The sequence below is a fragment of the Tursiops truncatus genome, chromosome 10, assembly GCF_011762595.2.
Source record: "Tursiops truncatus isolate mTurTru1 chromosome 10, mTurTru1.mat.Y, whole genome shotgun sequence".
NCBI classification, from domain to species: domain Eukaryota; kingdom Metazoa; phylum Chordata; class Mammalia; order Artiodactyla; family Delphinidae; genus Tursiops; species Tursiops truncatus.
In genome coordinates, this window is record NC_047043.1 from 37,170,836 (window position 1) to 37,184,807 (window position 13,972).

At 43.7% G+C, this 13,972-nt stretch overlaps 2 protein-coding genes across 12 annotated transcripts in view; one reads left to right on the forward strand and one right to left on the reverse strand.

The window, feature by feature from the left end:
- The window catches only part of STK38 (serine/threonine kinase 38), a 42,154-nt gene extending 36,846 nt beyond the window's left edge, over positions 1 to 5,308 (forward strand). For 2 of the 4 annotated variants that reach the window (XM_019949741.2, XM_019949742.2), the window contains exons 10-14: positions 180 to 297; positions 1,329 to 1,452; positions 1,622 to 1,717; positions 2,691 to 2,785; positions 3,275 to 5,308. In XM_019949741.2, coding sequence (XP_019805300.1) covers positions 180 to 297; positions 1,329 to 1,452; positions 1,622 to 1,717; positions 2,691 to 2,785; positions 3,275 to 3,405 — 564 coding nt within the window. In that variant the 3' untranslated portion in view covers positions 3,406 to 5,308. The remainder of the gene's footprint in view (positions 1 to 179; positions 298 to 1,328; positions 1,453 to 1,621; positions 1,718 to 2,690; positions 2,786 to 3,274) is intronic. The other 2 variants (XM_019949743.3, XM_019949744.3) reach the window with 2 other exon arrangements.
- Positions 5,309 to 8,698: 3,390 nt separating this feature from the next.
- Positions 8,699 to 13,972, reverse strand: part of KCTD20 (potassium channel tetramerization domain containing 20) — a 29,261-nt gene continuing 23,987 nt past the window's right edge. For all 8 annotated transcript variants that reach the window (XM_019949748.3, XM_019949745.3, XM_019949752.3 and 5 more), the window contains 2 exons: positions 13,607 to 13,717; positions 8,699 to 12,268 (listed from right to left, as the gene is read on the reverse strand). In XM_019949748.3, coding sequence (XP_019805307.1) covers positions 11,976 to 12,268; positions 13,607 to 13,717 — 404 coding nt within the window. In that variant the 3' untranslated portion in view covers positions 8,699 to 11,975. The remainder of the gene's footprint in view (positions 12,269 to 13,606; positions 13,718 to 13,972) is intronic.

The following is a 13,972-nucleotide window of genomic DNA, read 5'->3' on the forward strand; positions in this document are numbered from 1 at the left end:
AGCTTTATTTTCATTTTGGAAGTTCTCTGGCAAGCCAGACTTGCCATTAAGCTGCTGGGCCATCCTGCTTATTTAGTTTGTGGGTAGCTCTAGGTGATACTTGTAGCCTTTGGTCTCTAGAACAGAACTCTGGGCACCCATCTTCCTGCTGGGCTTCCTGATGTGTGTACATGTTTCAGGCCTTCTCCACAGTAGGCACTCCTGACTACATTGCTCCTGAGGTGTTCATGCAGACCGGGTACAACAAGCTCTGTGATTGGTGGTCGCTGGGGGTGATCATGTATGAAATGCTTATTGGTAAGTTGCGTGCTTTCAGAGGACTTTTTCTGTGCAGTCAGGAAAGAGTCCTATGTTGATAATAGACTGTTTCAGGTGGGGGTCATCTAAGAGCACTTTTCCCCCCTCATCTTTTAAAGTGAAGTTTCCTAGGTAGAAAACGCTGGGCCATCAAATGTATCCCACTATATTATGGCTCCCTGGCACCCTCTCGTGGCTTTGTTGATCATTTATCATGGTTTTCTTCGACTTTTCCATCCTCTCCATCTAGCAACTCTTTCATTCACTGGCATTTATTAAACACCCATTGTATACAGAGAGCCTTCACTGGGCTGTGTCTCGAGCACTCTACTTCTTAGTTGCTGTCCCCCCTTCTCTCTCAAAGCCTTCAGAGCATGGACCCCTCGTACCTCTCTCCCTGTTGATTGGTATGTCTGTGTATTTAGGGGACACATCTGTGGGGCTGGCCATATGCCTGAGCACTAGGAGAGCCCATCTGTCCGTGGTGGCCCTGAGTGAATCTGTGTGAATGACTGGTGTGGCATCGTCTGGCTGTGTTGTCTTTGGGAACACTGGACGCATGCCTGTGGAGGCGGATGTGGTCTGTGTAGAGGGCAGGTGGAGTATTACGGTGACTATCCTTCTCACCTGTAGTTCTCAAAGAGAGGCATGGTGGTCACTTTTCCCAAATAAGGATATTCCTAGAATGGAGTCATTTCTTAATGATGTTGTTTCATCCTTTCGTTTTCCTCTTTGGGCACAGTGAGCCCCGCCTCTGCAACTCTGCTTCTGTCCTCCTTCCTTTTTCCAGCTCCAGCTAGTAGCTGGCTCCCTAGTGGTACCAGAAGCACAACTTCACTTTGGGTTTAGGAGTTTGGGGGAAAATGAACAATTGGTTTAGATGTTTCCTGGGGTGAGTGGAAATCCTGTCCATGTCATGTAGGGAAGGACATATAGGATCATTAAAGATATATTAGAATCAGATTAAGGGGAATAATCTCAGATTCAAAGTTCTGGGATGTGAGAGCTCCGAAGTTCCCTTTTTATTACAGGCTACCCACCTTTCTGTTCTGAGACCCCTCAAGAGACATATAAGAAGGTGATGAACTGGAAAGAAACTTTGACTTTTCCTCCAGAAGTTCCTATTTCTGAGAAAGCCAAGGATCTAATTTTGAGGTATCAGAGAACATTTCCCCTGTCCCCCAGCCAGGCTTTTCAACATGAGTGAATCTATTTTTAAAAATTTTCATCATTTCCTGGGTTGGTCCCTCCTTCCTCCCATTTCTCCTTTTCTTTTTCTGAAGAGACTACTTGAGGTATGCTGAAAGGCCTCTGTCTTTTCCAGATTCTGCTGTGAATGGGAACATAGAATTGGAGCCCCTGGAGTTGAGGAAATCAAAAGTAACTCTTTTTTTGAAGGTGTTGACTGGGAACATATCAGGTATATCCGTATACAAAGTTTCAGGATAATTTCAGAAAGTCTGTAGTTTGCTTAATACTAATTTAGAAGCACCACTACTGGCAAGCCAAGTATGGGAAGAGAGCTTCTTAGAAATTCAGGGTCTTTTCCTGATTTTCATTCATGGCGAGGATTGGGAGTTGGAGTTTCCTGTCACCCATGTGCCATGGGACACGTTGAAGCCAGCAGTCATTTCCAAAGTGAAGTGAACTTTGGATTCCATGGTGAAAGGACCACCTAAGCATTGTGTTGCACTTGCTTTTACCAAGAACACACCAACTTCTCTAGTGTTAGGAGCCACCAGCAGGACTGTCCCTGCCCCTAGGGTGGAGGCTATCACTGGGAGACAGCGAAGGAAGAGAGGAGTGGAAGAAGCATAGAGTGGGGAAGGGCGCAGAGGGGGAGTGGAGGGGAAACGTGAAACTTGCGGACAGGGCTCGCAGAGAGCTGCCTGCGCTGCACAGACCTCCCTCCTCAGCATTCATTGGTTGAGCAGAAGATGAAGTTGTCATCCATTTCATAGTAGTGTTCGAATTCGCATGCTTGTGATTTCTACCTTTGCCTTTTAGCCACTCTACTTCGTTGGCACTTCTGGTAGAAGAGGGGCAGAGCCCTGCACGAGGGGGCATTTAGAGGTTCAGTTTCCCTTTTCAGCAGACAGGGCAGGCTGTCAGGGAGAGTGTGCTAACTTTGGATTTCAATCTCTCCTTATTTTTCTTGTCTTTCTTCCTAGCTATGAATAATTGTTACATTTTTTTCATCATAGTTTCGTTTGGTTGTAGTCAGCTGGTGTGGTTGGTCAGTGGTCATAAGCTTTTCAAAGGAAATTAATGCTGCCTGCCAGTGGACAGTCTTCCCTTGTCAGACCAGGGGTCTTTTTTGGAGAAAGACTTGATTACTTGTGATCCATATGTTTACTAACCGTAGTAATTTTTGGCATGTCTGTCCTTGGCAGAGAGAGGCCTGCTGCAATATCTATTGAAATCAAAAGCATTGATGATACCTCAAACTTCGATGAGTTTCCAGAATCTGATATTCTTAAGCCAACAGGTAATTCTACCACTGCCTCAGGCTGCCTTATAAGTGCATTATTTCCCCCAAATTTTGGGGTGATGTTTACAAATCAGGGTAGAGAACATGGAGAGGAACTGCAGGCTCTTTGTAAGTATTTTTCCAGTGTTAATGCAGGGCAGCAGTGAGACCTTGTTGAATGGAAAGTAGTGAATACAAACACCCATATTTAGCCTGCTCAGCTGGATGGGTGAACCACAAAGATTTGTTCTCTTGTTATTTATTAAATTAAAGGTTAGGTAATCTGAAATGACAGAAATGAGAAAATAAAACTTTTAAAATATTGTGAAAAACATGAGGTTCAGAGAACATAGGCAGGCAAATGTAGAAATTTCGCAGAGTGAAAAATAACTTTTCCCAGATAGAAGCTGTGATATGTTCTTCAGAATGTCATGTACTGAGTGTCAGTACTGAGTAGTCCATCAAGGTAAGGCAGTGAATCAACTCTCACATCTGTTTCTTTCCCAGTGGCAACAAGTAATCACCCTGACACTGACTACAAGAACAAAGACTGGGTCTTCATCAATTACACATACAAGCGCTTTGAGGGTCTGACTGCGCGGGGGGCAATACCTTCCTACATGAAAGCAGCAAAGTAGTTTCCTTGAAATGGGATCCTAAATCGAGCAGTTCTTTGTACAACATCATGGTTTTCTTCTCACATAACTGTTTTGAAAGAGCTTCGAAGAAGTTTATGGAACCTACCAACGTGTCATGGTAAACTCCTGAAATGTGATAGTAAGTGGATTCTCTTCCATGATGCATCTGATGACCTGTAGAACAAAGACAACCATTTTTACTACATCAGCCATTAACGGCTGTCCTGCTTCTTTAGAAGCATCATGAGCCAATTTGATGTTTTAAAAAAACTTGAGTTTTCCTAAGTTCATCAGAATGAAGGGGGAAAAACAGCCATCATCCAGCATTGAGATTGTAACATATACTTACTGAGTATCAGCCAATTCCTGTGATTTTGTGACATATGCTTGCTACCAAGCCCACCAAGTATTTTTTTTCTTTACAGCTAAAAGTTCCATAGTACTAAGGAAACAAAGCAATAAAGAAAGCTTCAGTAGCCAGCATTCTGGCTGAAGGAAATGATCCACCATTCTGAGTGGGTGACGGTGGTAGTTTCTCCCCAAACCTCAGCCTCGGGCAAGTAGCTTTTTATAGCCTCCATTCATGGTGCACTTTATTTATGGTACTAGGATAAAGACCCTCAGTCCATTTTGATTTCCTTCTACCCATCTGAAATACTCACGCTGCTTTTCTGAGTGTTGATGGGAAGATACCAGCTTGATCCTTTGTTGCTCTTAGAAGGCCCAAAAAGCCACTGGGCATTGATTGCCAAGGAGTCCTGGATCACGTGGAAAACCCTCACTTTCTCTTCACGGCTGTATTAGAAAATCCCTTTGGATGTTGCCGTGGACTAGCAATACCCACAAGTGCTGCCAAAAGGACCTCGGTTTATTCCTGGGAACACAGCAAGGAGAGCCCAGGCAGAAGCAGGAGGCCTCGAACCCTCTTGGCTAAGGTGCTGCTCCTGCTCCGTGTCCAGACCTCCCTGCAAGTGGTGAAGGAACGAGCCCAATACAAAGCGCAGAGCCAGCCTGCAAATCCGTGCGAAGTTCACGCCTCAATCTTTGGTGCAACTGTATTTGTATCCTCTTAGTATTTCTCCTCTCCCAACTTTAAGTAACCATTTTGCCTTGGAATCATGATTACAAATTTTTCCTTTGCAGATGCCTTCCTGGGGGATGGTCCTCTTCACCCTAAAGGGTCACGTGCAGGCCTGGGCTGACCAGGCCTCTCTGCTGTGGTGTTCTCTAGAGAGACCCTCTGAATTTTAGCACAAAGTGCCTTTTCTTTCACAGCTGCCACCGCCTTTAGAGGACTTTTGCTGCATCAGAAGAATGTGGAGGCTCCATATTAATGCATTATTACTTTTAAAAATTTTGATAACTCTTAAAGCATCATTTGCACCTATGTGGTAACTTTGCCTGTTGCAGAGTGTCATAGCCAAGCCACAGCTGGGAGACTGCTTTCTGCCAGTCTTGAGGTTGTTAACATCAGCTATGAAAGGAAAGTACGTCCTAGCTTAGCCATTCAGAAAAGAAAAAGAAAAATGGACTATCAGAGTTACAGTAGTAAGTGAAACTGCTTTGGGTTTTAATGTCTTAGAGGAAGAAAAAAGAATATTAGGGAAATATTAACTCTGGATGAAGGTAATGTGTTTCCCCTTATTCTTTCATTCATGGTTTGCTAGTGAAAAGGAAGTGAGATTCTTTTGTGTAACTTTGTAGCTTCTTTGGATTACCAAATAGTTGGGGTCTTGACCCCTATGTGTTTTGCAAGAGTATGTGGTAAGCATGGACAATGAGAGGTAATGGGAGGGTGGTAGGTAGTCTGTGTGTTGGGGAGTGGCAGGGGATAATTTGTTTTTGGGGGGGAATGCCCACATTTTAACTTTTAAATGTCTGAATAAACTGTGTGAAAACAATAGTATAAGTCTGTGGCTCGTAATTCAAAGAGCCAGAGTGCTGATGGCTTCCTCTGACCCTTTTGTCTGCAAACCGTTAAACGCTGAAGACCACCTTTAGGCAAAATGCTTTACCATCTCAGGGAAGATGGGACCTGCTTTTTTGTTCCCTGAGAACAAGTCTTCTGAACTGGAGTTCATGTAAAGAGACTGTCTTCTGTTGGCCTCACGTCTATGCTCTTTTCACCTGGCTCAGTGTTACTGGGCAGTGGGCACTCTTGCAGTAAGTGCAGTTAGGCCAAGGGGAAACCTGCCGACGAAAGTTCTGTAAACTGGTGGACCCTTTATACAACTGTTTGTTTGTAGCTCAGCCCCATTTTTTTTCAGCCTGGGGTTGACCAGGAATCTCACAAGCTCCCAGGATGGACTTCTCAGCTCCCTGTGTCCACCAGAGCAGGGCTCTGTCTCTGGATGTAGATTTAAGGAGTCTTATGGGTCCCACTTCTTACCTCCTTCTCTGGGTCAGGAAAAGGACCCTCAGGCAAAGAGGAAGGGGCAAAGACCAACCAGGGTGGGAACTGCAGGCAGAGGTTAGTTAAATGCAGCCTAACAATGTATTGTCATTCCAAGGCTCATGAGTTTCAAGAAACATGTCGGGAACCACTGGCTCAGTGTTGGTCCTATTCACAGATAATTCTGTGTCCTGTCTCTTAGGAGAAGTTAGAAAATAATAGAACTTGAACTGTACTGCATACTAAAATGAAACAATGCTGATGTCATTCAGACTCCTTGATTCAGGAGTACATCAGAATTTTCTTCAGTACCTATTTAAGAATTTCAAAAGTGAGGGGAATCCTTTGGGATTAATGGTCAGGCTGTGAAATAGCAGATTGCTAATTTTAACGCTTATCTGTATAGTGTAGGAAACCTCTGCCACTGATTGCTACTACTGTTTCTCTGAATCATTTCCTTGGAAAGCATATTTCCTGGATCACCTTCTCCTGTTACTCTCTCCTGGGCCTCTGTGTGTAACCCAAACGGTGTTTTGAATTGAATGCAAAAGGATTCAGTGAATGGTATTTTCCTTTCCTAGTTAGCAACCATTTCCCTGGAATGATCTGTCAAAACCAACACTGACTTAGAAACAAGCCTCCACGCTGCTCTTTAGGCATATTTTCAGAGAAAAACATCTTGCCCACATAATACTTAAGCATTCATAAAATACAGAGCTCAATCCCAGGTACACTGGGGATGCAATAGGGAAGCCCACTGTGGTTCTGAACCACAGATCAGTTTGAGGAGAGACTTCCCAGCCACAAAGTTGGCTTAACAGAATTGCAGCATCAACTATAAAGTTATTAGTATGTTAGTGTTGCTGTAACAGTACTATTAAGCCAACCCTGAGTTGTTGGGAAGGTTGAGGAAGCTTCCCAGAGGTGTTAGTAAGTAGCAGTGATTTGGCAGAGGGTAAGGTGAGCAGTGCAGGATTTGGGAGGCTGGTAGGTATTGTCCCGTGCTGTGACAGAGGTGTGGAGCTATGAGTAAGTCTTGCTTCCTGAAAAACACTCTCCAGTCACTTTCGTTACTTCATTTCCCTCTCACTTCAGTCTGGTTTCTTCCCCTTGTGTGAAACACATTAGTATTAATTATCCCATGTGCAAAACGTGCTAGTACTAATTTTAATAATCACTCCTCTGTTCACTGGCGTCCTAACTGCCACATCCACTGGCTTCTCTTCAGCCCTCATCTACCTGACCACCCTGCTGCACTCACACTGTTGAGTTAAAACAAAAAACTCTCCTCCCACCTCTCTGACTTCCTTCTTGGTAGTTCCTCTGCCACTGCCCAAATGCTGGTGCTCCTCAGAGCAATGCCTTTGCCTTTTTTTCACTCGTGTGATCTCCCCCATACTGTGGCTTCAGCTGCCGTTTTTGTGGTGAGATCTGCAAAATGACCATCCTGCCTGGATCTCTCCCCAGAACTCTAGATCCCATGTAGCCGAGTGCCTATTAGAAATTGCCACCTGGAAGGCCTCTTACAGGTGCCAACTGTCCTTATGGAGCTCCTCTTGCCTCCACAGCCTTTTTTCTAGCTCATTCTACCTGCTGTCCAAGCCAGAAATTTCTTACATGAGTCCCATCAGTAAACGTATATAATTCTGGGGCATGATTGTCCATCCTACCAGTGTCTTCATCATTCCTTGTTGAGTCCATTGTTGTGGTCTCTTAGCTGACCTTGGTCCCTGGTCCTTCCCCTTTCAAGTCTGTCGTCCTCTCTGCTGCCAAAGAAACTCTTAAATTTCAAGTCTGATCATGTTATTCTCCTGCATAAAATCCTTCAGGCTCCTGAGAGCTTATATAATGAGACCAAACACCTTTGTCTGAGGTACAAGGGCCCTTCCTTACTCTGGCCTATCTCTGCATTACTATCCTCCCCCTGCCCCCACCATCCTCTTCCCTGATGACAATAAGCAACTAGTGCACTTTCGCATTTTTGCTTATACGGTTGCGTTGGTCTGGAATACTTCCTTTTGGATTCATGAATCCAAAACGACTAGTATTTGTCTTTCACAGTTTGGTTCATGTGTCATGTATAGAACCCTCCTGTGAACTCTCCTCTAATTTTCATAGTAAAAACTGGCTACTCCATCCTTATGCGCTTCCTGAGTGACCTGGACTATTTATGAATCTGTCTTTCTTTGTGCAATTATAAGAGCCCTCTGAAGGGAGGAACTGTGTCCTAGTCAGCATGTCCCTGTGACCAAGCAGCACTTGGCACTGAACATATTCAATGGGCCATGCCTTCAGAGCATGTTCTTAACCTCTGTGCTGACAAAGGCAGGCCTGCCAGGGAGGCCCTGGCTGGCTTCAGCACCCCTTCAAGTTGTCAGTGTCACCAGTAAGCTGCTCAGGCCAAGTGTGCTGAGGGGAGCTCAGGAGGCACCTGACTAGAAGAGGGCCGAATTAGCAGAGGATGAGCAAGATGCCCCAAAGCAGTGTTTCCCAGGGACCTGCCTGGACCCTGCCCTACCTTCTTAAGCTGCCTTTCATGCCTGCCATGCTTCTTCACTTGCTTGAAACCAAAAGTAGAACACAGAAGTTTGCGAGTCATCTTACCTTTCAAATTTACATTTGGTTTTGTGGGGTACTACTTGGTTGGATTTGAGGGTTCAAGGGGTCTTGAATGCAAGTTAACCAGAAACTCAAAAGAGAGCAGACCATTATGGCTCTGGAACCTGTGAATTATAAGAAATAGCAGGGTGGGAAAAGCACATACAGGCTCCAGGCCAGCCGCGCCCCCGCCGGCTGCTGTAGGAAAGAGCCTCTCCTGGGCAGTCCACGTGCTGCTACTCTCCGTCCCCTTTAACATCTTGAGTTCCAATATTATTTTCTGCTAAAAAACAACAACATGGACACAAATGATAACATTTTATTATAGAAAAAGCATCCCAAATATAGGATTTCGTAAACACTGGTAGGTGAACAAGTGCAACTTTAAATACAAAGTAAAGAGGCAAAACCTACAAGCATTTTGCCTTTGAGAGAAAATGTAATGTTCTCTTGCAGAGGTGATCCCACCCAGAGCACGGATGTGGCTCCATCTCCCATAAAGGTATCAGGTTTGCTTTCTGAACTATGCCCAGTTTAACCATTTCAAAATGATGGCAAGAAGTGGCATTGAATAAATCACTGATTCTTAACTTTCTATTGACTATTACTCGATAAAGGCTCCCATCACTCTTTGACATTAAAGCCTCTGCTCTGATTGTTTTTACTTAACAGAAGGACCTGCTGGAACACTATCCATCCTTTCTGGGCTTATGCCACAGTATTTTCATAGACCTGTATACCTTAGGTATCACACAGAATTTAGTTATTAATACTGGCTACTGCATATCATGCAATAAATCCAGCTACTTTCTAGCTTCCTTACCTTTTTTTTACTGTCATTCTTTTAATACCTTTTCTCCACTTTGGAGAAACCATTAAGTAATCTCATCAGACACATTTTAACACTGTCTCCTTGCCTGCTCCCAATTCCTTAATGGCAAATGTTTCCTAATCAACAATACATGATTTGATGCAGACACAAACTCAGATCCTAAACCTCAAATTCAGGTTTATCTTGGCCTGCTGAGATAGATACCTCTGAATAAGACAGTCTGGGTAAAAACATTTTCTTACGAAAATGTTTCTGTATAAACAGCCTGGCTTACTTATTTAGGCACTTAGGAAAAAACCACCAAACCTGAGTTTCACCTTTTTAATTAGAAATACCTGTTGCCCAGCTGGCCAGTAACTAACTGACTCTGAAGGGAATGACTGCAACCCAGCTCTTGTTCCTGCGAGAACTGCGAGGTCCTGTCGCCACGGGATGTCCTGGCCCTGGGAACAGAGCTGCTGTGGCTGAAAGGAGCCACCTAATTACAGTGATGCTGCGCTCCAGGCTGGAAGGGCGTGGGGTACAGAAGAAATGTCCTCTCCGCCAGAGGGAACCTGTGGGCCCAGCTTTTCCCTCCGTCACCACCACCTGGCAACACTGGCAGATTTACCTCCACAGATCTCCAGCTCACTCGAACCCTAAGGGTTGGGGCTGAAAGCACGTTAACCCAATTTTGGGGGAAAAAAAGACCTGGTTTTTGAAAGCCGGAGGAAATTAATCATTTACGTAGAACAAAGTGTTAAGTACATGCCACACTTTCATACCTAGCTTTTTACCTAAGCAATGACTAATAAGTTTTAGAGTGTTAGCTGAGACATGTCTACCCTTAAATGTTATATTAAGCTATAAAACAGAAATTATACATACTTATTATAGTCTACACAAAAGTTAAATTTCCTTTGTGATAGCATGGAAGTCAACCACAAAGCGTAAAGGAAGCACCATTAAACAATTATCCTGGCTGGTCGTGGGTATGAATGTAGTACCAGTAAGGTCAAAGCCAAACCTGACCTCAAACAGCCAATTCTTTTCACAGGAATAAAACTACCCCTGGCTACAAAATAACGTTAACCCTAAACATTAACCCTGGCCATCAGCCTTACAAATGGATGCCAATGATAATCAGAATAACTGTAGCTGGGGGATGGCTCGGTTTAACCCCTTACTACTGATTTTTCTGAATAAGGAACACAGCATTGATGTCCCCTGTGACACTGGCCCTGGTCACACACTCTTGTTCTTCAAGCCTGGAAAGAGTAGCTGTCAACACCCAATCTGACTTCACCTTTGGAGAATTCTGACTAGGGAGGTCATAAAATGGCATCAAGTAGTTTGCCCTATAGTATCTTGTGGAAATGGAATTTAAGAAAACCAGTCCTGTTCTTAGAGAACTTGAAGGAAACTATGTGTCTCTTTGTACATGCTCAGGGTAGGTGATTGGAAGGCCAACCTCTACCATAAAATGGGAAAGATCTCAAGACACATCTGACTCTAGAATCTAAATTTAGCTCTACTGTTAACAGCCATGGAGACATCAGGGGAGGTGGTTACAGTACCCAGAGGAGTGATCTGGGTTGTCACACACCATGTACTGTTAACCCAGAGCTGGCAGATCAATCAAAATGACTAGGCCTAATTTCCCTTCAACTCATTCTTCCTTTGGAGATGACATTAGTATGGTTTTTTTACCCAGTGTGAGCAGCTGATAGGCTATTTCAAAAATTAAAATATCCTGATACCTAAAAATATTCCATAGTATGAAAAGAATATACAACGAAAATCCCTGCACTGAGACAAAGTCTAGGCAGGTGACGTTTTCCCACCCAGATTCACCCCCAGCCCTACCCACCGAGCTCTTACTAGTCTTTCTACTGAGAAACTGTGCACTTCTGAGAAATCATTGCCTTCATCTTGAAAGCCTTTTAAGCCATATCTAAGGTCTCCTAGCCACACCTACAGCATGCTGGCCTAGGGTGAAGACCTATGGCTTCACACCAGATTCCAAGCCAGGATAATCAAAGTGTGAATTTCACTCCAAATGAATAATCAATTTGTTTAGGGTCAAAAACCTTGAAGCTAAAAAGGTTTCATAAACATTGTCATACATTATCCTTCCTGTCAAAGAATCTGTGAGGTTTTGGATTGTTCATTGCAATAATAATAAAAAAAAAACTGAACTGAAGCTCCTAAGAATTTCCTTTGGACATTTTGAATGAGAGCCTATTTCTTCCCAGATGCAACCTGGGCACAGAGGCCACCAGGATGGCATCTCCACTAACCTCTAATGGGCATCCAATTAGTGCCTGCTTGTAGAAGATAGAGATTGTCTCCTTCTAAGTTTGGTCCCTTTGCTGCTAAGTAATTTGCCTAGTATAAAACCAAATAAAACAAACAAAAGCCAAGAACAGAGTGTAAAGGATGAGAACTGCTTTGCTGAATATGAGGCAACAGGAGTCTTGACCTCCTTTCCTGCTTTTGCAGTTATGCAGACTCGGTGAACAGCACCAGACCCAAAATTTTCAAGTTACCAGGGCTGCTGCAAAGCTGGTAGCTTAATTACCAGTGAGTCCTTTTTAATCTCCTGCCGGAGGCACAGACTTACTGAAAAGGACACACATTAATTATGGTAGAAAAGGAAAGGAGGGGGGAGAAGCATGTCTCCTACTTAGTGTGAGACAAACCATGGGGAGGATTGGCTATGGGCATCCCAGTCAGAGAAAAGGCCGGCAGAGGGGCCCACAGCTGCCCCTAATCCTGAAAGTCGTTAGAAGCCATCTGAGAAAGTGGGGCGTTTAGCCGGTCAAGTTCATCCACTTGAGGTGGGTGGTGCATTAATATCTCTTGGTCCTCCAAGACATCTTCTCCAGCAGCTACCAGGTTAGTGAGGGATTTGCTTCGAACACACTGGAAATCCACATGGCGACTCTTTCCTTCTTCTTTTTCCCATGACATCTGGATAAAGGGGCGCTGCACGTAATTATAGATCACTTCAGACCGGCCACCAGGTCTCCTCTTAATTTTTTCTTTACAGGTAGGATAACCTGAAATGGGAAAAAAGCCATCATGACCCCAGCAAATTGCTCACTCTGGTTTCCATACTTCCTTCTTCCTAACCACATGAATTTCCTCCCAAATCCCAAGACTATGTGAAAACTACAGGGAAGTGACCACGTTCTCTGAGGCCCAGCCACCTACATGCTTGCTTCTCTCCTGCTCAGGTTAGTAGGTCTTGTCCTTAGAAGGGAAGTAACAAAAATTTTATCCCTTCTAATGGAAGGGGGAGAAGCCTCCTACTAATTTCAGAAGTCTTTATTTTACTGGCTTCAATACTATAGAACAAAAATCCTACTGGGGCATGGTTACTCTAGTCCTCTAATTCTATTGCTTAGAGGGCAACCTGTATGAGAAGTAGTTAAGGAAATGCAAAATGTTTAAGCCTAAAGAAAAAACTGGGATGCTGCCTAAAATATCTGAAAGTCAGTTACAGGGATATGGGAGAAATCTTATGCAGAGTATATTATCTTCACAGGCTAGAACTAGAAGGACGACAGAAGAGGGAGGAGGTTATCTATTATATATGTGGAAGAATATTCTCGTGGTAGGACAGTTTGATGGGCTGCTGTGGGAAATGGAGTGATCCCTGTCACTCTGTCCCTGAGGTTTCCAAAGAGACAAAGGAGGACACAGTAGAAAGAGGTTTAATACATGATATCAAAAATCTCTTCCAACGTTAAGTTCCAACTTAAGCTGGATACAACGACAGGTTCTGTGAGCAATATTAAGACAGCTAGAGTAGCAAAACACAAGAGTCAAAGACCCATGGAGGGGAGACCAGAATGGCTTCAGCACTCTCCGGGAATCAGTCTCCAATACCCTTCCACGGAGACCACAGGTTGGGAGCCATTGCTCAAATCATTTAAAGCAGTTTTGTCAATATATCCAGACACTCCCCAAAGGTGGTAGTGGAATAAAATGAGTCTCCAAGTTATAGTTTTCAGAAGGACCCTTCCAGATCGCAGAAAGATCCTCATCAAGATTGTTGGCTAAACGGCTGGCCCTCCCACTTGGTGAGCCCACGAGCTCTGCTACATTTACCCGCCCAGTGCCTAGTCCTCACTGCTCTTTATCCTGAGGCAGTAAACTGGAACTTATTCCTACAGCTGCTTTAAAGCATTTTCAACTGGAAATAAAATGACAAGGAAATGTAAGGGCAAACTAAAACAAAAATAGGAATCTTCAAACTTGGGTAGGAATGTAGTTTCCATGTGTGTCTATTCTCTAGGCCCTTGGAAGCCAGGTTTTAAGGACAAAAGCTGTGGCCACAGATCCAACCTACTCCATGAGCCATGCAAGCTGAATATTGATTGGGATGTTCTTACCTTCAATTCCAATGCGAATGTTTTTCAGGCCCCGTTCCTTTAACACTGTTTTAGCGACATCCCGATTCTCAATATATTTGAAAAATCTATAGAGCTTAGAGCTATAAAGAACTGGGGGGAAAAAAAATCTGGGGTTAGTCACGGAGTGAACATCTCTGTAAGAGGAAGGAGATGAGCTAACATATTCAGACTAATGACCTGAGCCCTGATGCCAAAAAATCCATATGGATCACAGATTAAATGTTAAATAATAAATCAACCTTAAGAAAGAAACCATACAAGAAATTTTTATAGTCTCAGGGTAGGAAAGACCTTTCTGGATATGACATAAAACCTAGAAGTCATAAAAGAAAAACTGATACACTT